At 36.4% G+C, this 25638-nt stretch overlaps 3 protein-coding genes across 3 annotated transcripts; 1 reads left to right on the top strand and 2 right to left on the bottom strand.

Annotated features, from left to right (window-relative positions):
- Positions 1-334: 334 nt before the first annotated feature.
- Positions 335-2344, bottom strand: LOC117331189. Its single transcript, XM_033889788.1, has one exon. It carries the CDS (start codon positions 2342-2344, stop codon positions 335-337), a length of 2010 nt encoding a protein of 669 aa, XP_033745679.1.
- Positions 2345-9060: 6716 nt separating this feature from the next.
- Positions 9061-11948, top strand: LOC117331188 (sulfotransferase 1A1-like). The gene is made up of 5 exons (XM_033889787.1): positions 9061-9165; positions 9774-9954; positions 10459-10667; positions 11403-11589; positions 11740-11948. The coding sequence occupies exons 1-5, from the start codon at positions 9061-9063 to the stop codon at positions 11853-11855; spliced, it is 798 nt and encodes a 265-aa protein (XP_033745678.1). The 3' UTR covers positions 11856-11948.
- Positions 11949-12443: 495 nt separating this feature from the next.
- Positions 12444-16963, bottom strand: LOC117330691 (RING finger protein 207-like). The gene has a single exon (XM_033889135.1). It carries the CDS (start codon positions 16944-16946, stop codon positions 14919-14921), a length of 2028 nt encoding a protein of 675 aa, XP_033745026.1. The 5' UTR covers positions 16947-16963; the 3' UTR covers positions 12444-14918.
- Positions 16964-25638: the final 8675 nt, after the last annotated feature.

Genomic DNA, 25638 nt, shown 5'->3' with positions numbered 1-25638 from the left:
TGACGGTACAAGAAAACAATAGCATTATATTCTAATTTCTTTGTGTTGTTATACGAATATCTATGCTGCTCTAGCCTAAATCCATGCCGTCACTGTTCATGGACGCAGATACCTGTTTTGAAGTATCAAATAAAATTAGAACGTATTTATTGAAAATACTCCATAATATATGTTTCATGGATTCATATTGCATGATATATTACTGATATTCGTAGATTGCGTATAGAATTAAAAAAAAGTGAATGAATCAGGTGTAGCTAAATAATACAAACTCATCTATTGTCTTTCGGATTCCACAAAATGTTCCTTAATCTCATTAGTTCTGTGTTGCCATTCAAATGAGCTGAAACATATGAATAAAATTCCGTTGGTCTGAATACTCATTTGTGATCACTACTTTATCACCATACACGGAAATAGCCCTCGGACTTTTGGTACCATCTGACGACGTCAGCAGTTCCCTAACGTTGGTTCCATCCTCTGACATCTGTATGACGTTGTTTGAACTGAATCCACAAACATACACGTTACCTTCCCTGTCTACGTCTAATCCTGTTGTTCTATTCACAGCGCCGACCTTCAATACGTCTCTGATGGACTTGCCAGACAATCGTGTCACGGCCACCTTGTCAGGAGTTGATTCGTGTAAGCTAGCGAACACGTACCCATTGTTCTGATTACTGGCGAGATGCAGACATGTTGATTCAACTGTATAAAGTTTTGTGGCATTACCCCCATCTTTTGGTACTCTATAAAGTGATGATGATGTACCAACTACAAAGTTAGTGTTGTTGTATGTGACACCAAGGCAGCTTTCAGTAATGTTTGGAATACGGATTTCCGATGAGATGGTCAAGGTTAAATCCTCAACAGCGACAACACAGATAGTTTTTACCGTCATTAGCATCACGGCCACAGTATTGTCATCAATACGACAAAGGTCACAAGGCCAATCACTCAATCCCACCTCACAATGAAAATCCCCGTTTTCTGTAAACAGCTTCACTTTGTTGTTTGCATAGTCTCCTACGACAATACGGCCACCAGACATGAGAATAACTCCATATGCAGAACAGTCCTCCTTGTCAGAGGGAACTTTGATGTTTAAGTTTTCCGTCATCTTCATCTGACGTTCAGACAATGGAGTACGGAACGCAGTAGATGGTAGTCTCCTCTGTTGTTGATGAACGACTATCTTTCCCATGGTAAGGCTTGTCTTGGTGTCGACGGCCAGTATGTCGGGGTCATACTCGTGTCTCAGACTGGTAGATCTGGACGACTTTTCCAATTCCTTTATGAGTTCCTTACAGGACTCGACCTCCGCCTGTCCTCTCTGGAACAGACAGATCGTCCCCACGGAATCGTCCTTCAAGGCGGCATCCTTCGATGACGTCAGCGTATTTTGCATAGAGAACATCAATCTTTCACATTTCAGTTTCGATATATCCAGATTTTCTTTCTCTTCCTTGAAGGATGCCATCAATTTATCTGTAAGCTCTTTCTGAATTGTATCAAAACGTTCGTTAATCTTTCTGCGTAGGTCTGTTAAACTTTGTAGCGCGATGTCTTGATCGTTTGTCATGGACTGAAGCTGTTCTGCGACATCGTTTATCAATGTTTCCATGGCGTCTGCGCTTTTCCGAAGCTCTTCAAAAAGATCGTCGAATTTCGAAGGTGTCAGTTTGTCCCGGAAATCGTCTACTGATGTCACCACCTCACACTTCCGGTGATCGAGAATGATACATTTGCTACATCCAAGAATCTGATGGTCTTCACAGTAATACTCTATTTTCTCTTTATGTTTTCCACATCCAGCAGCCGACGTCTGCCGTCGAATTGTATCTGATTTGTTCCATTCCGTGATATTCTCGGGTTCGCAATCCTCATGAATCATATCATGATAGCCGATTTTGCAGGTTTGACAGAAGTAAGATTTGGTTTGATCGCACCAAAACTTTGCTGGTATATTCGTGTTTCCTTTCTTCTCACATGGCTTGCATGTGATCAACGTATTCGTATTTTGTAAATGTCGGATCATTTCGACTGCCAGATTGTTGGTAGGAAACTGTCCGGCCCAACTTTCCTTGTCTTCTGACGGGTTCATCGGCTCGGTGACTTTACGGCATACAGGACAGGAGAAAGAAGGCACTGATGTCATCTTACCTGACAACTCCTTGGTGATGTAGCTACCAAGGCATTCCTCACAAAATGAATGCAGACAAGGGAGGGACTTAGGGTGTCGCAGCTGTTCCAGACAGATAGGACATTCCAGTACTAAAGTGTCCAGAGATTGACTCCTGGAGCCATCTACCGACGACTGGTCCCGGACAAATCCTTCCGCCATGTTAAGATGGTATCCGTATTACCTGGAATCAAATCGTATAAATGAAAACCCTACAAATACATGTAAACCAAATCAAATGGTACGCCCTCTTTAAGTGAAAGTATATAAAGTATGGCATTGTGTAAACAAAAGGCCCATAATCCTTAGCAGTTCACATTGTTATCTTCATGAGAAGTCGGAAAATCAATTTGAGAATACAGTGGCCATCGTGGTCGTGTTTTAAGCAAAACAATTTTAATTCCATGATAAGGACAGGTGATTAAGTTGACCAACGTGATTATTTAACCACGAGGAATGCATTAATAGAAATAATAAGAGCAGAAAAGCATGAACCCCTCCATGGTAACCGAAATATCAAACATAAATTTTCATCAAAAGTGTCCAATGAGAACACCAAGATCAGTTGAATGTATTTTAACTAAAAGTCTGGGATAACTTACAAATTGTGTATATCAGACTTTTGTTTCCACGGTAACCGAAAATGAGAAAAAATAAAATATCTCCCAATAACAGAAGGAACTGTTATGGCACTAATCTGACATGAGTACAAAGAGTATGTTACAAAACTAGCACTTTCTGTTCATTACTTAAATTAAAAGTCACTGCAGCCATTTTATATTTTCCATTCTTTCTTACGGTTTGGGCTCGTGTATCGCTTAATTTTGGACATGTTTTATTTTTCATGGGCCAAATTCTTTCCCGTGGTTGAAACATAACGCAATAGTGGCTTTAAATCACATCCTCTGTATATTTGAGTTATAAATACTTCCTTAATACCGTTTCTCAAGCAAATCTGCTGAACAATATTTTGAGTGTTCATTTGAATAATATTTTGGTTATGGAATTTAATTATTTCAACTATAATATATGGATTTTTAAAACTGTTTTCGTTCCAGCGCTGCTATCATAATATAATCAGTGTGTACATTATCTTTCATACTAAGTTGATGTACACAGTTCGTTTTCAAGGTGTTTAAATAGTTTCTTAAATTTCCAAGTAAATGGAACTTCACAAATATAGCGACATCAGCAACGATTGTGAATTTGATAGTCCTGTAGATAAAGTGCGTAATACAAGTTTCTTATAGCCCCGAATTTTTAAATATTTAGTTTACTTTCCCAATTTCATAAAACATATTTTGGATCTTTCTGTTTCGATTTCTGACCTCTAGTATTTTAGAAAATATGCACTGCAATATAATGTAGATTCACGACTGATAACCTCGGATACATTAAAAAATATTAAAAACGGAAGTACATAAATGTATTCTCGAATTTGAAAGACTTTTGAGATCTCATGGCAACGATTTGATCACCATGAAAGTTTTAAAACAAATCAATCACAATATATGTGTGACTAAAATATTTCTCAATAAGAAACGTTTTCAATCCTTTTCCTGAATTTTAAATGTCCACCCCCCACAATTTGGACACTTGGACAGTCCATAGGATTATACAGGAGTCTGTATTAAGAGTGGATACCAATGTTAGACAAATATAAAACGAAAGTAGACAGGTATAAACTTCAAATAAATCAATTTATATGTATTAATGTTGTATATACGGACATTTGTCTATCCAGCAAAATGTCATTGTTCATGTATTTACATCATTACATTATGATTTCTTGGAATCTACATAGATCAACTTTCATTTTACATACATGTATATCAGCTGATATATGCCCACGGTTGATAATAGTGTGTTGTTATAAAGATACCATCTTCCAGTGTATCGCTTTGTATTGAAAGCCTGTTATTTGTTATGATACCGATAATAATAGTTAAACGTCAATATACACGTGTTTACTCACAGTTCTAGACTCGTTCAGCCACGGGTTTACTCACAGGTCTGTAATCGTTCAGCCACGGGTTTCACATCAACCTCCTGTACCCCTTATCACTCCTCGTCACGGGAAATACGATCCTAATATACAAACCAGGCCGGAAATATATCCGGTCCGGACACCTTTTTCGTTACGCGTATGAAATTATAATATCATATATTTCAAGAGATAATCGCGTGGTCAAAAATTATGTTTGAAAAACACTAAACGTCCATAATATTTGTCGTTTTATATCCTGTAGTTGTACACAGTTGTACATGTATGTTTACAGTTTATCGTATAACCCTATCTGTTGATAAATTCTTATTTAAACATATCACTAGTAGCATATTTGCGTTCTGTGAAGCATCTGAATATAGCAGTGTATATGTTGTTATTAAACCATATTGTGGTATACGAAATTGAGTAGTATACGTTAGAGTAACTCGGTCAGTGTAGAGATAAACTAAAGGTGTCTGGGTTAATAAACATCGCCACCGGGCACTTTCGGTTTCAATATAATGAGCTTTATAATTTTTCTGACTTAATGCATAATGGCCTCCAAGAAAATATATGAAGCAATTTTATGAATATAAAACCATGACAAAAACTTGCTACAAAATTGTCAATAGCATCATTCCAAATATAAATTATCAAGTTCGTCAAACGTCGTATTCTAGCGAGGATGATCTGACCGATCAGTCATTGAACAAATTGTCACCAACATCTCAGGTGACCTAATATAGTGATACTATGTATGACAAACAGGGAAAGGTGTTCGGTATCGATCTCCGATTCTCCTATGAATGACATATGGCATTTGATGGAAGCGTATAATAAGAATTAAAACTTCAAAACTATAAACCAGGTCGATATATTTCAAGACATTTTGTTGTATCTTATATTTTAAAAGCTAGTTATTATTTTTGTTCATTTTTTGCCATAAGAAAAAGGCAGAAAAACACGGTAAGTGGTACACCGAAATTACTACGTCGATTCGTCTGTCCTGTTAATTAAAGTTAATTTGGCACAATGCTGTTTACAATTCCAACAGGGAGTATCAATTGAATATAATACCAATGACCATGCTCTTTATATCTAGCAGATGTATATTATAAGGGGAGATAACTTTTGTATCCTTGACACTCTAATTCACTTTTCAGTAACTTATGTTGAATTTGTGATCTCTAATCTGCGAATTTGGAGTAAATAACATATACATATAAAATTAATGTCCTTTCTTTTTTGTAATACATTGTATCTCATCTCCGAGGTTGAAGTAAGTGACATATATAATGATTGTCCTCTCTTTGTTAGTGATATCCCATCTTCGAGGTTAAATAAGTAGAATACTAACCACAAATAAAGAGAAGAAAGCCATTCTTTTTATTAAACGTATCGAAATGGGTTTTTGCTCCTTTCGCTGTCTTAAATGGTCAGATCATCAGATGATGAGATATTTGTCGTCTACCAATCTTTCCTATAACGACTTCATCGGACTTATTTCACGGTTTATCAAATCGGTATAATTAGTGTTAATTCCTACTGGTATAATAACACACTAGATACATAATGTCGTATCTCTTTTAATATACTTCTATTGATACTGGCCTAGTGTTGCATAAAAAATACCGTGCATGAGTCATAATATAATTCGTTTGTAGAATCACTATGGCATCTCAATGGCTGAATGTATTTCTTTATAATGAATGTTTGACATCGAAAAAGAAATGGTTCATTTCCATTACTCTCATATCTTACTGTCACACAAATCATTCCCACTACCTCGAGACCTTAATGTCACACTGTCCATTCCGACTACCGCCACACCTTACTGTCACACAGTCCATTCCCACTACTCTCACACCTTAATGTCACACTGTCCATTCCGACTACCCCCACCCCTTACCGTCACATAGTCCATTCCCACTATCCCCATACCTTACTGTCACACAGTTCATTCCCACTACCCCACACCTTACTGTCACATAGTCCATTCCCACTACCCCCACACCTTACTGTCACACAGTTCATTCCCACTACCCCCACACCTTACTGTCACACAGTTCATTCCCACTACCCCATCACCTTACTGTTACACAGTCCATTCCCACTACCCCCACACCTTACTGTCACAAAGTCCATTCTCATTACCCCCACACCTTACTGTCACACAGTCCATTCCCACTACCCCAACACCTTACTGTTACACAGTCCATTCCCACTACCCTCACACCTTACTGTCACACAGTTCATTCCCACTACCCCCACACCTTACTGTCACACAGTTCATTCCCACTACCCCCACACCTTACTGTCACACAGTCCATTCCCACTACCCCCACACCTTACTGTCACATAGTCCATTCCCACTACCCCCACACCTTACTGTCACACAGTCCATTCCCACCACCCTCACACCTTACAGTCACGCAGTCCATTCCCACTACCCCCACACCTTACTGTTACACAGTCCATTCCCACTACCCCCACACCTTACTGTCACACAGTTCATTACCACTACCCCCACACCTTACTGTCACACAGTTCATTCCCACTACCCTACACCTTACTGTCACTCAGTCCATTCCCACTACCCTCACACCTTACTGTCACACAGTCCATTCCTACTACCCCCACACCTTACTGTCACACAGTTCATTCCTACTACTCCATACCTTACTGTCACACAGTTCATTCCCAATACCCTCACACCTTACTGTCACACAGTTCATTCCCACTACCCCCACACCTTACTGTAACACAGTCCATTCCCACTACTCCCACACCTTACTGTCACACAGTTCATTCCCACTACCCCCACACCTTACTGTCACACAGTCCATTCCTACTACCCCCACACCTTACTGTCACACAGTCCATTCCTACTACCCCCACACCTTACTGTCACACAGTCCATTCCCACTACCCCACACCTTACTATAACACAGTTCATTCCCACTACCCCCACACCTTACTGTAACACAGTTCATTCCCTCTACCCCAACACCTTACTGTCATATAGCCCATTCCCAATACCCTCACACCTTACTGTCACACAGTCCATTCCTACTACCCCCACACCTTACTGTCACACAGTTCATTCCCTCTACCCCCACACCTTACTGTCACATAGTTCATTCCTACTACTCCATACCTTACTGTCACATAGTTCATTCCTACTACTCCATACCTTACTGTCACACAGTTCATTCCCAATACCCTCACACCTTACTGTCATACAGTCCATTCCCACTACCCTCACACCTTACTGTCACATAGTTCATTCCTACTACTCCATACCTTACTGTCACATAGTTCATTCCTACTACTCCATACCTTACTGTCACACAGTTCATTCCCAATACCCTCACACCTTACTGTCATACAGTCCATTCCCACTACCCCCACACCTTACTGTCACATAGTCCATTCCCACTACCCCATCACCTTACTCTCACATAGTTAATTCCTACTACCCCTACACCTTACTGTCAAACAGTTCAGTCCAACCATTCCCATACCTTACTGTGAATTGGACTTCCCAGGTTATCACAAGTGAATCTTCAGACCAATGGAACTTTGTATTCGTGTTACAGCTTGTTTGAATGACAACGTACAGCTTATCGACGTCCATCATTGCGAAAAGACAATATGGTTGTATTCATTATAGTACATCTGATTCATACTAAGGAAATGGAAAAATGAATCCAATCTTAACGATTTAATTTAGATAACATATTTTTATGCGATGTAAAAGTATTACTAATGACGTATTTATATGCTTAAGGATCTTCAACTGGTAGATTGAGATTCCTAGTTTGACACTTAAAACCGTAATTCCGCCTCCATTAAATGGCAATGACTGGAAATCATGGTTTCTATAGTATGTACTGTAAGAAGTTAAAAATGACAAGAGGTATCCTATAGAACTATAATCTATTGTCATGATCAAGACAATAGAAGTCCATATGAATTTCTAAGCTGTTTGGTGTAAGTTTGGAATAATTAACACTTGTATCAATATGTGGAATATTATATATTTCCAGTGACTGAAATACTTGAAATTTCATCATGATTCTCAGTTTATTTAAACACATACTATGGTTAAAATTAAGGTCAAAGATAAAGCTCAAAATTTGTCCAAATAAAAAAAACAACTAACCAAATGTCACTTGGCCAAAAAAGTCAAGGTTATTGTATATCTTTTTACTGATGAAATAACGCAAATAGTCGGATTCAGAAACAAGTACTATTTACTTATATTAGTCCGTCTCCGTTACGAAAAAATGTTGGTCAGCAGACAAAAGGTAAAGGTCCCTCGGTCAAATGTCAAGGTCGATTGTCTTTTTAATTTTAAGCAGTTTGTTAGGACATGTTGAAGCAAAGATAGTCAAAATTAAACAAGTAAAGTAACCAAGGTCTTAAATATTTTGGATATTGTTTGATGGTAAATGTGATGCTTAGGCGTGATTCAGTTGCTCCTGAGCCTAATTCAACACCAACTGCTTCGCAGTTTATTAAATTTGTCTCAATAGCAGTTCATGTTGACTTTCTCTCTAGTGCAACTCAATTCATCACCCCATGTAATCGACTAAAGCATCATTCAATATTGAATTGTTTTTGTAGAAGTGGTGATTATGACATATTGATTACAAACCTATAGCTGTTTGAAGTTGGCTCAACATGGAGCATACGACATACGACATTCATAATTCGAATGTTGAAAGTCGAATGTTAAGCTGCAGAACATTCAAATTATGTATGTTGAATGCTGTATGTCTTGTTACACAACATTCTAATCCTGAAACTTGAATGTTGCATGTCGTATGTTGAGTTACACAACATTAGATTTCTGAATGTTGAATGGCGAACGTCGATCTGTACCTGAATGGCGAATGTCGAACTGTACAACATTCAAATTCTGAATGCAGAACTACACAACATCCACATTCTGAATGTTGAATATCTTATGCCGAACTGTGCAACCTTCAAAGTCAGAATATTTAATGCGCAACCTTCAAATTCAGAATGTTTAATGCGCAACCTTCAAATTCAGAATGTTTAATGCGCAACCTTCAAATTCAGAATGTTTAATGCGCAACCTTCAAATTCAGAATGTTTAATGCGCAGCCTTCAAATTAAGAATGTTTAATGCGCAACCTTCAAATTCAGAATGTTTAATGCGCAGCCTTCAAATTCAGAATGTTTAATGCGCAACCTTCAAATTCAGAATGTTTAATGCGCAGCCTTCAAATTCTGAATGTTTAATGCGCAATCTTCAAATTCTGAATGTTTAATGTCTTATTCTTAAGGCAGACAACTTATAGTCCATGCACCGTATAGCCAAAATACTTATTACGCTAAACGAGAGGACTGGTTAGGAGTATTGCTAATCTTAGAATCGCCGGGCTGATCCATTCGCGGGGCCGAAAAGGTACAACTTATCAGCGGGGACATCTTGAGGGTGTTGTCTACTTTAAGGGCCTAGAGGTCAGATAGATATTGCAGAAAAGAAGGGGTGGGGGTTCGGACTGTATCAGTTTCTGTACTAGAACACGCGAATACATTTACGTCATCAGATATATTAAATATTGTTTGTAGGTGTTCAAAATGAAGCCACAAACTTCTACTGACTCTCATGGCAACACTCTTCGATTCAAACCTTACAAAGGATTGAAATTCCATCCCGACATTCCAGGAAACGTAGAAGACCAACTGAAGGATGTGTCATCACTACATCTCAGACCAGATGATGTATTGTTATGTTCATTTCCTAAATCAGGTATATATAGCGATTTATATTAACTAGTATTCTGTACATTTGTATAACCAACTTTATGTGAATTTATATATAATGATATAAGATTTCATTTTATTTTTATGTTGTGTCTTGGGAACTAACGTCAACAAAATCCTAAAATCCGGTAATGATTTTCCATGTAACGTCACCATGAAGAGTATCGTTGATTTCATTGATTATCATTGAAATTAAGATATTAACATAAAGTTGTCATTTTTTAAAACTTATGTGGCACTATAGTAATATCTAACAAGTTGACATGATTTTGTTTATCTCTATAGACAAAATGTTTAGTGTTAAGCATAGTTTATACACCGAACACCGTAAAAGAAAGACCTTAAAAAAAACAATTTATTAATATTATGTTGGTTTTTTTTTGGGTTTTTTTGCGACAAAACTACATGGCTCCTCCATACTAATTGTAACATTGCCGTATCGTTTCAGGAACACATTGGGTATATAACATGATACAAATGATACGAACAGAATATCTAAAGTATCAAGGGACACCTTACATGATCGAATTTCATCCATCAAGCGAGATTGACCAGCTTGATTCTCCCAGAGCGCTCCACACACACCTTACCTACCCACTGATCCCAGCAATGACAAGGCAGGGCAAAGTGAAGATAGTCCATGTTCTACGGAATCCAAAGGACACCATAGTATATTATTATGAACACTATAAGCGAGTTGTAGGCACGATATATGAAGAGACTTTAATGGCTTTTTCAACCTTTGTCTATCGGACGAGTGTGTGTACCCTTCAATAGCTTTATTTCATATTATGTTATATGTTTAGTCTAAGTTAAGGTCATTCGGTGTAACGCCAAATGTGATAAATAAACTGAACAATTTGATTAAAAGCTTGGAAGAAAAATAATGTAAACATTTGTGTTTATCATTTATTTTGATTCCAGAAGTGAAAGTATTTCCTCTTTGTTATGTTGACTTATTTAATTCATACATACTTTAACAATTTAGAATTAAAAATTACTTCCTTTAAAATTAATTTTCCGTTTATCTTACCAAAGACGTAGTTTTCCGTTCTGAAACTACATCTAAAACTATCTTTTACACACCAAAGCAATAACCGTTGCGATTTTTCTTGTTATTTTAGTTGGACTCTTTGGTGGAAGTTGGTTTTCGTACGTAAGAGAATGGGAGAAGGCCAAACTCTCGAATCAGAAACTAAACGTTCTCTTTCTGGAATATGAAGATATCAAACAGGTTTGTCAACAGAAACATGTCTGTTCCTCTTTATAAATGTTAAGGAGCATTCTCATAGCATCGCTGTTATGAAGTAACTAATGCTTCAATATATCGATGAAGAAGTCATAGAAACTATCTGGAGTATTTTATTAAAATTGACACATTTGAATAATTGTACAACTATAAATTTACACCAAAAGTAAACGCTCATTTTCCAGAACCTTTACGGCACCATCACTAGATTGGTAGAGTTCCTCCAGCTGAATCGACCAGAATCGTTTTTATGCGAAGTGAAAAGGGCAGTTGAATTCGCAAATTTGCAAAAGGAGCATGACACCAAGGCAGGAGAAACTAAGATTTGGAATTCCTTTGGCAATGGCGGGCGATTACCTATTTACAGGAAAGGTAATATATGTAAACATTGAAACTATCATTAAACAAACCTTTTTTGTCCAATTTTGTGTATAATGTTATAGACGTTTAAGCATTATAAAAAGTTTGTAATATCGACAGTCAGACATACGGACAGTATTTTATCAAATTATCTTTTTCCAGGATGTGTAGGCGATTGGAAGAACTACTTCACAGTTGCGCAAAACGAAAGGTTGGACGCCATGTTTAACAAAGAGATCACGGAATATGGTATCGACCTCAACTTTTTATATGAATGATAACATTGTTACAATGTGCTATTCTTCCAGGGAGTAATGCAGAAGGAAGCATGATTAGAATAAGCCATTTCGATGGAATCCATGAACAATCTTAAACTTAGTATATAGTTAGATCACATAGTGGCTCTCGAAATTTGGAATGCTGGGAATCTATATCTGGGGGTCATCTGAAAACTTTCTTCTGTTGTAAGGGTAACAATAACGTCAGCCTATCCTGTCGATTACTATGGGAAAGAGGGAGCTTCAAATTATGTCAATTATAGTCGACAACGGTACGGAATGAGTTGACCATTTTTTACTGTCAATTGTGTTTTAAAGTGTTCAAAGGACAGGGTTCTTGTTAAATGTTAATTCAAAGATATTTGATTGCAAACACATCAATATTCATCAATTGCATTTGAGTTTTATCAATTGCATTTGAGTTTTGTAAGCTTTTCAAATAAAAATCACTTTTTCTTAGTAGGTAGCAATGGTGGTTATCTTTTCACTCTTGAAAGAAAGAAGATATAAATAACAAAGAAGACAAGCATGTAAATGAAATCGTAATTCTAATTTATAATCGATAAAACGATGACAATATATGAACAATTAATACATAGATTTTTATGGAGACACTTGAAAAAGTACACGGCCATATACAAATATACTGTGTTATAAGAAATCGTGATATCAAATTATTGTGAGATATTGATACAGCAAGTAGGAGCTAACGGGTACCATCAGGACAAGGAAAGTTGAATGGAACAAGAATGAGCCTTATCACTCTCAGTAATTGTATCGATTGTTTCAACTTCATTTGAAGTATCAATATTTGCTATTTCTTAATATAAACATTTCTCCAAAAACAAAGCAGATATGGTGCACTCGTGAAAACATCGATATTCTGTCATACTCGTGGAATATATGTTAACGGGAAACCATTCAATTTTCTTTTTGTTGCATTTAATATACTTAGAAACAAAGCTAAAAACATCGAACAATTAATAGATATGCAGATATGGTGCGAAGAATAGATATAAATACATGTATCACGATAATTGTCATTAAAATGGATATTCAAAAATCACAATATCAGAACAAGAGACCCAAAAAGGCCTCAATCGCTCACAGGGGTAGTACGGAATAATAGGAAAATACTCTCTCGAGATTTTATGTCAACCTTATGTTAGTAATGTGTCAAGGAAAGTCATACACTATTTCTAAAAGAGCTAATTGTAACGTGTGGTTTCGCATTCATGCGATACCAAAAAATTACCTCCGATGATGTTTTTCATACATATCTAAATCACCCCATATCAATCCATATATCACTGAAAATTGTATTGCTAGCTGTTAAAATGAAATAAAAAAATAAAGGATTTTACCCAACTGGACCTTGACAATTTTGACATTCACTCGCGAAAACCTAAAAGCATTCAATATCAGGAATTTTCAAAGTTTTCAAAGATCCTCAAAGAACCGTTAAATATTACACCCAAGTGACTTTGGATATACTGGTAGTAAAGGACATTATGAGAAAAAAATTTACAGCACCCTATTGCTGGTACGCACTGGCCAAATATCAGGTCTTCTAGTCTTAAGATTCTTGATTTTGAACACTCTACCCTTTAAATAGGTCAAGGTTATTTGTTTCAAGACACTAGGTAACATCTGACCTCTAGGTCTTCTGGAACTTTGATAGAGGATTGTTGACGGTTTCAACATATTTGACCCCTTTGTCCTGGAAAATCGGTCAATATCATTTATATTCATATAATAGCACTAACTAATTATCATAGTAGATACATAGTGGCGAAATATGAGTATCCCACATCTTAAAGAACTTCTCAAATGGCAATTTTTTATTAATTGACCTTCAAGATAGATCAATATCATTGATATGAAGAAACTTAATAGCACCCTGCAATTTGTATCCTCTTGCAAAATATCAGTCATCTAGGTTTTCTAGCACTTGAGAAATACCTATCTCAATGAAATTTTCGCTATTTGGCTGCTTTGACTTAAGAAAAGGTCATGGTCATTAATTTCAGAGATCTCTGCCTCATGTACTCCCTGGCAATATATCCAGTTTATTTATTTATTTTTCTAGAACTAAAAGTTGACGGACGAACGACCCCTCATGCACCATACCATATTACGTAAGAGCTAAAACGACAGGCCAAAACGTAATTTCAAAAGGGGATTTTGACTTATTTGAGAATATAACTATTAAGACTTTCATAATTTCCCGTGTATGATCTATACAATCTAAACCACAAAAATGCCTTCTGCGGGCTATATGTTGAAGCGAACTATCTGACAAAATGTATCCCCCAAAAATTACACTGCGGGCTATACATTACTTGTCAAATCCAATTTACCTTTTTGTATGTTTCTCTGGTGTACTAGTAGGTGCCGACTTGCTTTCAAGTGCGAAATATGAATGGTACCAATGTATGTAAATATGAATATTGCCTATGTATGTAAATATGAATGGTACCGATGTATGTAAATATGAATGGTACCTATGTATATAAATATGAATGGTAATATAGATTCAGTAATACGTACACGTCTCAAGGCAACACTGATCAAATATGAGTGCAATACACATACAGCAAGGGATTCCCCTGATTGTGAGAACGTGTGCTCTATTACGCAGCAAAAACTTCAAAGACAATGAACAGAAACGGGCTATCTGCAGATTTAAATTATAAAACCATTATTTTGACTTGTGCGGGCGGGCAACACACGGGAAATGACGGTATAACATTATATAACTAATAACAATAGTTTCTATAGTTTCTTTGTTCTTTGTGTTGTTATACGAATGTATGTGCTGCTCTAACCTAAATCCACAGTTCATGGACGCAAATACCTATTTTGAAGTATCAAATAAAATTACAATATATTGAAAATTCTCTATAGTATATAATGTTTCATGGATTCATATTGCATGATATATTACTGATATTCACAGATTCCGTATAGAATTTAAAAAAAAAATTGAATGAATGAGGTGTAGCTAAATAATACAAACTCATCTATTGTCTTTCGGATTCCACAAAATGTTCCTTAATCCCCTTATTTCTGTGTTGCCATTTCAATGAGCTGAAACATATGAATAAAATTCCGTTGGTCTGAATACTCATTTGTGATCACTACTTTATCACCATACACGGAAATCGCCCTCGGACGTTTGATACCATCTGACAACGTCAGCAGTTCCCTGACGTTGGTTCCATCCTGTGACATCTGTATGACGTTTGGTGAGCTACCTCCACAAACATACACGTTACCCTCTCTGTCTACGTCTATTCCTGTTGTTCTTTTCACAGTGCCGACCTTCAATACGTCTCTGATGGACTTGTCAGACAGTCGTGTCACGGCCACCTTGTCAGGAGTTGTTTCATTTAAGCTAGCGAACACGTACCCATTGTTCTGATTACTGGCGAGATGCAGACATCTTGATTCAACTGTATGAAGTTTTGTGGCTTGACCCCCATATTTTGGTACACTGTAAAGTGATGATAATGTACCAACTACAAAGTTAGTGTTGTTGTATGTGACACCAAGACAGTCTTCAGTGATGTTTGGAATAAGGATTTCCGATGAGATGGTCAAGGTTAAATCCTCAACAGCGACAACACAGATGGTTTTAACTGTCACTAGCATCACGGCCACAGTATTGTCATCAATACGACAAAGGTCACAAGGCGAATCACTCAATCCCACCTCACAATGCAAATCCCCGTTTTCTGTAAACAGCTTCACTTTGTTGTTTGCATGGTCTCCCACGACAATACGGCCACCAGACAGGAGAACAACTCCACATGCAGAACAGTATTTTTTGTCAGAGGGAACTTTGATGTTTAAGTTTCCCGTTATCTTCATCAGACGTTCAGACAATGGAGTACTGAACGCAGTAGATGGTAGTCTCCTCTGTTGTTGATGAACGACTATCTTTCCCATGGTAAGGCTTGTCTTGGTGTCGACGGCCAGTATGTCGGGGTCATACTCGTGTCTCAGACTGGTGGATCTAGACGACTTTTCCAACTCCTTTATGCGTTCCTTACAGGACTCGAACTCCTCCTGTCCTCTCTGGAAAAGACAGATCGTCCCCACGGAATCGTCCTTCAAGGCGGCATCCTTCGATGACGTCAGCGTATTTTGCATAGATAACATCAATCTTTCACATTTCAGTTTCGACATATTAAGATTATCTTTCTCTTCCTTGAAAGATGCCATCAATTTATCTGTAAGCTCTTTCTGAATTGTATCAAAACGTTCGTTAATCTTTTTGCGTAGGTCTGTTAAACTTTGTAGCGCGATGTCTTGATCGTTCGTCATGGCCTGAAGCTGTTCTGCGACATCGTTTATCAATGTTTCCATTGCGTCTGCGCTTTTCCGAAGCTCTTCAAAAAGATCGTTGAATTTCGAAGGTGTCAGTTTGTCCCGGAAATCGTCTACTGATGTCACTACTTCACACTTCCGGTGATCGATAATTATACATTTGTTACATCCAAGAATCAGATGGTCTTCACAGTAATACTCTATATTCTCTTTATGTTTTCCACATCCATGAGCCGACGTCTGCCTTCGGATCGTATCTGATTTGTTCCATTCCGTGATATTCTCTGGTTCGCATTCTTCATGAAACAGGTCATGATAGCCGATTTTACAGGCTGCACAGAAGTAAGATTTGTTTTGATGGCACCAAAACTTTGCTGGTACATTCGTGTTCCCTTTCTTCTCACAAGGCTTGCACGTTATCAACGTATTCGTATTTTGTAAATGTCGGATCAATTCGACTGCCAGATTGTTGGTAGGAAACTGTCCGGCCCAACTTTCCTTGTCTTCTGACGGGTTCATCGGCTCGGTGACCTGACGGCATACAGGACAAGAGAATGAGGATGCCGAGGCAGCTTTACCTGACGACTCATTGGTGATGAAACTACCAAGGCATTCCTCACAAAATGAATGTAGACAAGGGAGCGACTTAGGGTGTCGCAGCTGTTCCAGACAGATAGGACATTCCAGTACTAAAGTATCCAGAGATTGACTTCTGGAGCCATCTACCGACGACTGTTCCCGGACAAATCCTTCCGCCATGTTAAAGATGGTGCCTGTGTTACCTAGAATCAAGATGTCCAAATTAAAACCCTACATATACACGTGTTTCAAATCAAAAGGTTCGTGCTCGTTAAGTATAAAATACTTAAATTATGGCATTGTGTAAACAAAATTTTCGTCGAAAATACATTTGTCATCTTGGCCGTCCGATTAAGCAAATAATGTTAATACATGGACAATGACAGATGATATAGTTGTTCATGGTTAACTTTATTATTTGTCCATTATCTTTTCGTGATTATTTAATTATCAGGAATGCATTAATAGAAAAATAATAGCCTCACAGTATAGCATTACCCCTTCCATGGTAACAGATATATCCTATGGCACAACTAGAGCCCACAGTTTGTAGAAATCAGTTGAATGTTTAAACTGAAATCCGTGGGAAATTTGCAGTCAATTTTTTATTTGACTTTTTGTTTCCATGGTAACCTCGAACTATGAAAACGTTTTTCTTCCAATAACAGGGAGAACAATTAGGACTTTGGTCTGACACGAGTACAAAGTTTTGCAGAGATCAGTTGAGTTATGTCCCGATAAAGCACTGTGGATCAAAGGGCGCACAGACGAACAGATGAGGCGTGCCAGTTTATTACACAATTTCCTACAACAATTTTTGTAACAAAGTGAAATGTGTTTGACAGGATGATGAGAGTGAATTTGCAACAACTATTTTTGTAACTATATATCACGTGCCAACTTGCTACAACTTGTTCAAATATGTTTTCTTACAAAAATAAATGTAACATGTGTCCCTGTTTGCTACAAAATCAGTTCACAAACTAAACAATCCTGTTTTTAATTGGGATACAAAAAGTGTCCATCTTTAATTTTCTCCAATACATTCATCACTAAGATGTTAGAGTAGTTGCAGAAAAATATCATATTGAAGTATTATTTATCAGCATGACTTTCCATGGGATAATATATTAGTTTGCCTTGATTGCTAACCCATGTAGATTATTTGTACCCCAATATTAAATCATCACAACCCCTGTATATTTTAGTTATACCCTTTAAGACCCTTTCCCTTGCTGAACCAATTTCATAAGACATTATTTTTGATTGACCATTTGAATAATAATTTGCCGGATGAATTCAATCATTTTAACTGTAAGATATGGACTTTTAAAACTGTCATTGAACAGTTTTTGTTTCAATGATGTAATCTAATGTAATCGTAATACAGTCAGTATATACGTTATCTTTCATACTAGTCTTTATCGAATTAGATGTACACAGTTTTCAAGGTGTTTTAATATTTTTCTTCATTTCCGCGATTTAAATGGAACGTCATCAATATAGCGACATTGCTAAAGATTGTGAATTTTAATAGACAATTTCATGAAGAGTGTGATGCAAGTTATATAGTCCCAGATTAATACACATGTATATCTATATCTATATATTTAATGTACTTTCCAAATTTCATGAAACATATTGAGGATCTTTCTGCTTTAACTTCTGATCTCTAGAATATCCAGATGATATGCACTGAAATATATTGTATATTCAAAATTGACGACCTTAGATACATTGAAAATATTGAAAACGAAAGTAAACATTCTCGAATTGGAAGGACTTCTGAGAACTCGGGGTAACGATTTGATCACGAGGAAAGTTAGAAATAGTTATATATTTGACTGAAATATGACTCGATAACCAACGTTTTCAATCTTAGCCTGCATTTAAACCGTGCGTGAATAAACAGTGCATCGGATACCAATGTTAAACTGATATAAAACGAAAGTAGAAACGTATAAGCTAGTCTCATTTTATTTGTGTTAATGTTACATGTAGATGCATCTGTCTATCAAGCAAAATATTGTCATTGTTTATGTATTTACGTCTTTATATTTCTTCAGATTTCTTCAAATCTGCAAATGTCAAACATTCGTTTTCCATACGGTTGATATCAGCCTGGTGTTATAAAGATAATATCCTCCAGAGTATCGATCATTGTATACTGAAAGCCTGTAGTTTATTATGATACCGATACCATCAATAGTTAAAGGTCAATATACACGTAATTACTCACAGTTCTGTAATCGCTCAGCCACTGGTTTCACAGAAACATCAACATGGACCTTCTGTACTCCTTGTCACGTGTCGTCACGGGAAATACGATCCTAATAAACAAACAAGGCCAGACATATATCCGGATAGCTTCTTTGTTGTGTTCATGAAAATGTAATATTACATACCGCGAGAGATAATCGTGTGGTCAAAAAAGTTATTTAAAAAATCCAAACCCACAACCTGTCTATATTACTTGTCGTTTAATGCGCTGAAGTTGTGGTAGGTAGATGAAAGTAATATTGAATGGGTGTATTTTTATTTTCATACCCTTTAGTTTTGTTTGTTATGCAGTTTGTCGTGTATCTGTTGATAAATCCATACTTAAACACATCACTTGTTTATAGGTACAATAGTATTTTTGCGTGACATTTGCATATATCAGTGGATATGCCGTAAGTGAAAAAAATTACACAGGAGTAACAGAGTCAGAGTCATATATATTTATAGAGCGTGATGTGTCTCCTCTGCAGATTCTGATGTGATTAGATAATTGACAGTGAGTTTATCATCCATTAGGTGTTGATAGTTGGTAGTAAGTTTTATGTTTACACAAAGGTAAACACACACAGGACGTGTGTATTTGTGCACTACCAGTACAAATCACGTCAGCTTTTTTTAGGTAATCACATAAAGACATTTATTATGATTTGTTCCGATGAATAAAAATCATTCAAATTAATCGAAAAATTAACCTATGATCCACATAAGTCAAACAACCAACCTATATTTAACACATCTAAATCGAGAAGAACTAACTTATCTGTGTATTGACAAAGATAATCACACTATTTAATCCTAGACATTCGACTCGATATTTAATATTTCAGTCATATGTTGATACTATTTCATATGTTGAAGCATATTGCATCACAGAAATATATAAATAATAATGCATACATGTTAGTGGTAGCTATGAAGGGGATATAGCTCGGTGGTAGATCATTCGACTGCAGATCGAGAGGTCCCTGGTTCGAACCCGGGTTTATTTGTTTGTGTTTAACGTCCTATTAACAGCCAGGGTAATTTAAGGAAGTGCCAGGTTTTGGAGGTGGAGGAAAGCCGGAGTACCCGGAGAAAAATCATCGTCCTACGGTCAGTACCTGGCAACTGCCCCACGTAGGTTTCGAACCGGCAACCCAGAGGTGGAGGGCTAGTGATAAAGTGTTGGGACACCTTAACCACTCAGCCACCGCGGGCATCCCCTCATTTTCATGAAAGTTCTCCATACTGCTAATAACAGTGAAATTTACAAACCGAAAATAAAAAATGCAAATAGTTTTTTACACTGTTAGCTTTTTAATTTAAAGTGAAATATAAAGAAGTTTCAAATTAGTAAAATCAATGTCGTAATTACACGAAATGTATATTTTCAGATCATTACAAACTAGTATGAAGCATAATTGTTCTCTTTAACTTAAATGTTTGTAGTTTATTCTATTGCAGCCTTTACCCCACTTTTAAGAATTAATTTCTTTTCATCAGCAGCAACATAACTACGCCCTCTGCATATTGAAGTCAGGATGATTGTTTCGCCAAAGCCTGTTTTTATATGACGATATCATCGGGCCGCGATAGCTCAACTCTGCTGTCGGTGTGCTGGTCACAACTTTTATATAGATACAATAAACATGTCGATACGATATATTTAAATTGCCGACGATGAATCAGAGTGGTTTTCACAGTCATGTGGTAATGTATACGGCCAGTTGGTCATTGACTGCCATGTTAATGTTATCCTTGCCGAATTGCGCATGCGTACTGTTACAGCTTCCGTAAATAAGTGATACACGTAAACTTATCGTTGGTGACTGTCACTTGTCTGCTTTCTGATCTTAGCCACTTTTCGATCTATATTGTTTCATTCCATTATTTACCAGAAAACATATTAAATGAAAAAAAGTCATAACCTAGTCACACCGACGCAGAACAATTTTAATTGTTATAAATGACTTAAATACATCATTTGCAACCTACTGACTGGGTAGATAAAGTTATAGCCATTGTGTTGCCAATCCAATGTAAATATATGTGTAGGGGGGATTGTTTATGACATTTATTTTATTTTTTCGTTATTTTAGATGATGCCTTGTCCATCCATGATGGTTATGCTTTCACCACATTTGACAGAGACAATGATATCCAAGGTGACAATTGTGCTCTGTCATGTCGTGGTAGTTGGTGGTACTACGACTGCTTTACTTCTAATCTGAACGGACGTTACAGACAATGGAGAATTGAATACTATGGCAATAATCTGGCGGAACTTTCCTGATCGGAGGTCGATAACTACACTTTTGAAAAAATCCAAATTGATGATTCGATAGATATACATCGGCGTCGGATTTAAGAAACCTTTATTTCAAATAAAGGTTCTTCAACACACATCTTAGGTATGGAATAGAAATACATGCTTGTTCTAATACAATATGAGTTATTTCCCTTGTATTATATATCGTCTTTTATCATGTTTGTACATAATAAAATCATTTCATATAAAATGATCTTAGCGGTATTTGAAATGATATAGTATACACATATACGACGGTTAACATGTGTTGATATGAAAATATTTGTAAATGATGTAGCAGGTTGATATTGCAAAAAATGAATTCGCATAATAGATAATTAAGAATATTCCAAGTCGTGTAACGTCTTATGAGGCTTGAACAATTAATGAATATTTGCGTTAATAAAAATGGATTAACGAAATTACACATCTCTACTGATACTATACCGGTATGAAGTTCCTAATCCCCTATATTTACACAAAAACTATCCTGAATAAAGACGATTACAAATATATATTCCCCTTCACTTTTGGTGTCATCTTACTTCTACCCTCTCTGAAAACTCTTTAGTATATGTCCATGTTTTATTACTAGCTGTGGTGTCCATTGAAAGTGCCTGGTTAGAATTTGGCGCTAGTTTTATGAAAACATTTGGCGCTATTCGACATTTCATTGGAATGTTCGTGCAACCAGTAAAAAATAATTTCAAAGATGTAGTGTAGTTTTCGAGGAGTAGAATGTCTTCACCTACTATGCTATGGTTTGTTATGTCATCAGTCGGAATCCTATTCTAAGATTGATTCAAAGTGTGCTTCAATTATGATTTTTATAAAGATAGAAACTTCAATGTGTTTAAAATACCTTAATCATCAATCAGCTAAATATGTAATATAAATTTCAATTATAATTAATTATATATTTTTTTCTATATCAAACGCATTGTTATATACGTTACTTTTCTCTTTGCGAATTCTTGAAAAATAAGATGATGTTAATTTGATTTGCGCGTATTATATCCACATTTGTGTTTACCTATGCAATCTAACAAACACTTAATGACGTTCGTTTAAGTACCCGAATTAACATACTTTATCGTTACTGCGAGGTCGTTCCCATGCACTCTAATGTAGCAATTCCTTGTATTTTGAAATAGTGCCAGGAAATACTTATCCTAGTATAATGTGGCAAAACGGTCTTATACCATACTATTAACTTTGGTATCGCCTACATCAACATATTAATGCATTTAACAGCAATCAATTCTGATAGATAATATGGGAGCAAATTAATAACAGGCCTACGTGTTAGCTTCTTTATTGTATACTGTTACTATATATATATAGTTCTTATATTGCATCCCAACTAAGTTTGATGTATATACTTTACAAGTTTATTGAAATGTCTTGTAAGATATTTCGCTCTATTCTTTCTATGCCTGGTTGTATACTATGATAAAAATACTTGTGCAAATGCTAATATATATGTTATATTATATACTTTGTTACTATGTCACCAACATAGAATTAGCTGAAAATTTATATTAAAATACTATAATGACGGGAAATACTTCTATATTTGATATAATTATAATATATCTTAAACTTATTCAAAACTGAATGGTTTGATTTTATATACTATGTTTTTCTTTTAGTTTGATGCAATCCGATGTTTAACACTTGTATAATAACAAGACTCGTCTAACTGGTGGTTATTGTCTTCAGTTATTGCCTTGTGATGTATAACATTCCACTCCGTCGATAAAACCTTTATCATATTAAAACATTGCAAATGTGATATGCTCGTAACTTGCGAGATAAAAAAAATGCTAGTTACGATTTACTAAGAAAGCGCGTGTTGCAAATTGAAAATACGAGTTAAAATGCGAGTAGTGAGTTACAAAAGACGAGATGCCAGTTGCAAAATGCCAGTTGTGTGTCTACAAATGCGGGTTGCGATTTAAAAAATGTGAGTTGCCTAACCAAAGATAAAGAAATCGTCTTTAACACTTTCACTTCATTAATTACACATTTAAAATAGAAAGTATACTATACACTTATACTCCTACCGCTCACGTTGAGTTGTATTACAGCCTCTGGATACGTTTATGACAAATACCCATGTTAGTTCTCTCTTTCATAGTTTGTTTTTTGTCCGCATCGACTGACAAGTTCATGAGTTCCTTTGATACTGCAAACGTAGGTGAGAAATCCTGCAAATCGCCCAGCTGTAAGTAACGTGGCGTCTACGCCGTATATCTATCAGTTCGTTTGTTATTATCAACCTCCCTAACCAGACTCTCTCTCACAACACACAAGTATTTCATACATATTTGATGCCGTCCTTGAATTATTAATTGTGTTGACAGGACGTTGAAACATACAGAAACAATTATTATCACTAAGACAGTTTTATTTGAATTAGATAGATTACTAGTATATATATTCTATATTTGAAATGAATACAAAAAAAATATTGTTATGTTCAAACGAATGATTTATTTTTTATATATATTATAAATCATTATTGCCAAATTCTAAAGTGAATGAAAAGCTTATGAATATTTATTAAATTTATGATACAATCTCTATTAAGAGACCACTAGCCATTTAGAAACCGTTTTTCAACTTCCCTTGAGTGGTCACTTAAAACAGATTCGACTGTAGATATACTTTTTCCTGATAACTCATATAGTATATCACGGTACATAACGATCTCAATGACCTTACTCTCCCATTGTGATGCGCGCTGGTTACTGTAGATATAAAAAAAGAATTATCCATGCGTAGCAGGTACACCCGTATTCGTGGATGATTTTTTGTCGACAGTTTTTTTTGACAATTAGTGAATATGTAAAGGGGACCATAGTCCATCAGCTTTGATATAACTCGCATATCAAGACAAGGTTTACACCTGGAATACAAGTGAATTATTTGGACATCATGGATGCAGGCAAATACGACCAACTAGCTAATAAACCTCAAGTACATTACAACAGAAGGGCGAGCAGCTATGAGGAGGTAAGGGATGAAATGTACCGGTGTGGCATGGTATTTTGAAGCATGGTGAAATGAACCGGGGTCAAAATACAATAATGGTTAAGTGAACCGCAGTTCATTTCACCATTATGCCGAAATGAATCCTCCCATGGTAAAGTGAAGCCACCTTTTATTTTGTTTTTAATTGACTTTTCTTTATACAATTATTTTATCAATTAGTTTAGTTATTTCTCTACATCTGATAACACAAAAAATTAGGGTTGGGCAGGGGGCTTTAGTAAGAAATAAGTGAAAAGCTTCACTTTACCATGACCATGGTAAAGTTAAGCGCCCCGCCCCACCCTAAATTTTCTGACCCCAAGGCATTTTTTGTGTGCTAATATGTTTAGAGGAATTATATGATGTAATTTGAAAAAGATTTGTTGAAAAAAAGTGAATTAGTAAGAAAATAGTGAAATGCTTCACTTTACCATAGCCATGGTAAAGTGAAGCGCCCCGCCCCACCCTAAATTTCCTGACCCCAAGGCATTTTTGTGTGCTAATATGTTTAGAGGAATTATATGATGTAATTTGAAAAAGATTTGTTGAAAAAAAGTGAATTAGTAAGAAAATAGTGAAATGCTTCACTTTACCATAGCCATGGTAAAGTGAAGCGCCCCGCCCCACCCTAAATTTCCTGACCCAAAGGCATTTTTGTGTGCTAATATGTTTAGAGGAATTATATGATGTAATTTGAAAAAGATTTGATGAAAAAAAGTGAATTAGTAAGAAAATAGTGAAATGCTTCACTTTACCATAGCCATGGTAAAGTGAAGCGCCCCGCCCCACCCTAAATTTCTTGACCCCAAACACTTTTTGTGTGTTTATGTGTAAAAAGAATTTGGCGAAAAAAGTAAATTATTCAGAAAAAAAGTGAACTGCTTCATGGGGAAGGGGGGGGGGGGGGGGGGGGTCAGTGGGGGGGTGGGCAGTAGGTAGAGGTAACTTGTCAGTAGGGAGATGTTACTTGTCAGTAGGTAGAGGTAACTTGTCAGTAGGTAGAGGTAACGTGTCAGTAGGTAGAGGTAACTTGTCAGTAGGTAGAGGTAACTTGTCAGTAGGGACAGGTAACTTGTCAGTAGGTAGAGGGGTAACTTGTCAGCAGGTAGAGGTGACTTGTCAGTAGGGAGAGGTAACGTGTCAGTAGGTAGAAGTAACCTGTCAGTAGGGACAGGTAACTTGTCAGTAGGGAGATGTTAATTGTCAGTAGAGAGAGGTAACTTGTCAGTAGGTAGAGGTGACTTGTCGGTAAGGAGAGGTAACTTGTCT

Source organism: Pecten maximus, chromosome 7 (assembly GCF_902652985.1).
Source record: "Pecten maximus chromosome 7, xPecMax1.1, whole genome shotgun sequence".
NCBI lineage: Eukaryota > Metazoa > Mollusca > Bivalvia > Pectinida > Pectinidae > Pecten > Pecten maximus.
This window is presented reverse-complemented; position numbering and strand designations above follow the sequence as displayed.

Bases quoted from the DNA above. Each gene is read 5' to 3' on its own strand.
- LOC117331189 (XM_033889788.1), bottom strand. From the start codon at position 2,344: ATGGCGGAAGGATTTGTCCGGGACCAGTCGTCGGTAGATGGCTCCAGG.
- LOC117331188 (XM_033889787.1), top strand. From the start codon at position 9,061: ATGGCGAATGTCGAACTGTACAACATTCAAATTCTGAATGCAGAACTA. The intron at 9,955-10,458 runs GTATATATAGCG...TGATACGAACAG, and splicing joins ATGTTCATTTCCTAAATCAG to AATATCTAAAGTATCAAGGG. The intron at 11,590-11,739 runs GTAATATATGTA...ATCTTTTTCCAG, and splicing joins ATTACCTATTTACAGGAAAG to GATGTGTAGGCGATTGGAAG.
- LOC117330691 (XM_033889135.1), bottom strand. From the start codon at position 16,946: ATGGCGGAAGGATTTGTCCGGGAACAGTCGTCGGTAGATGGCTCCAGA.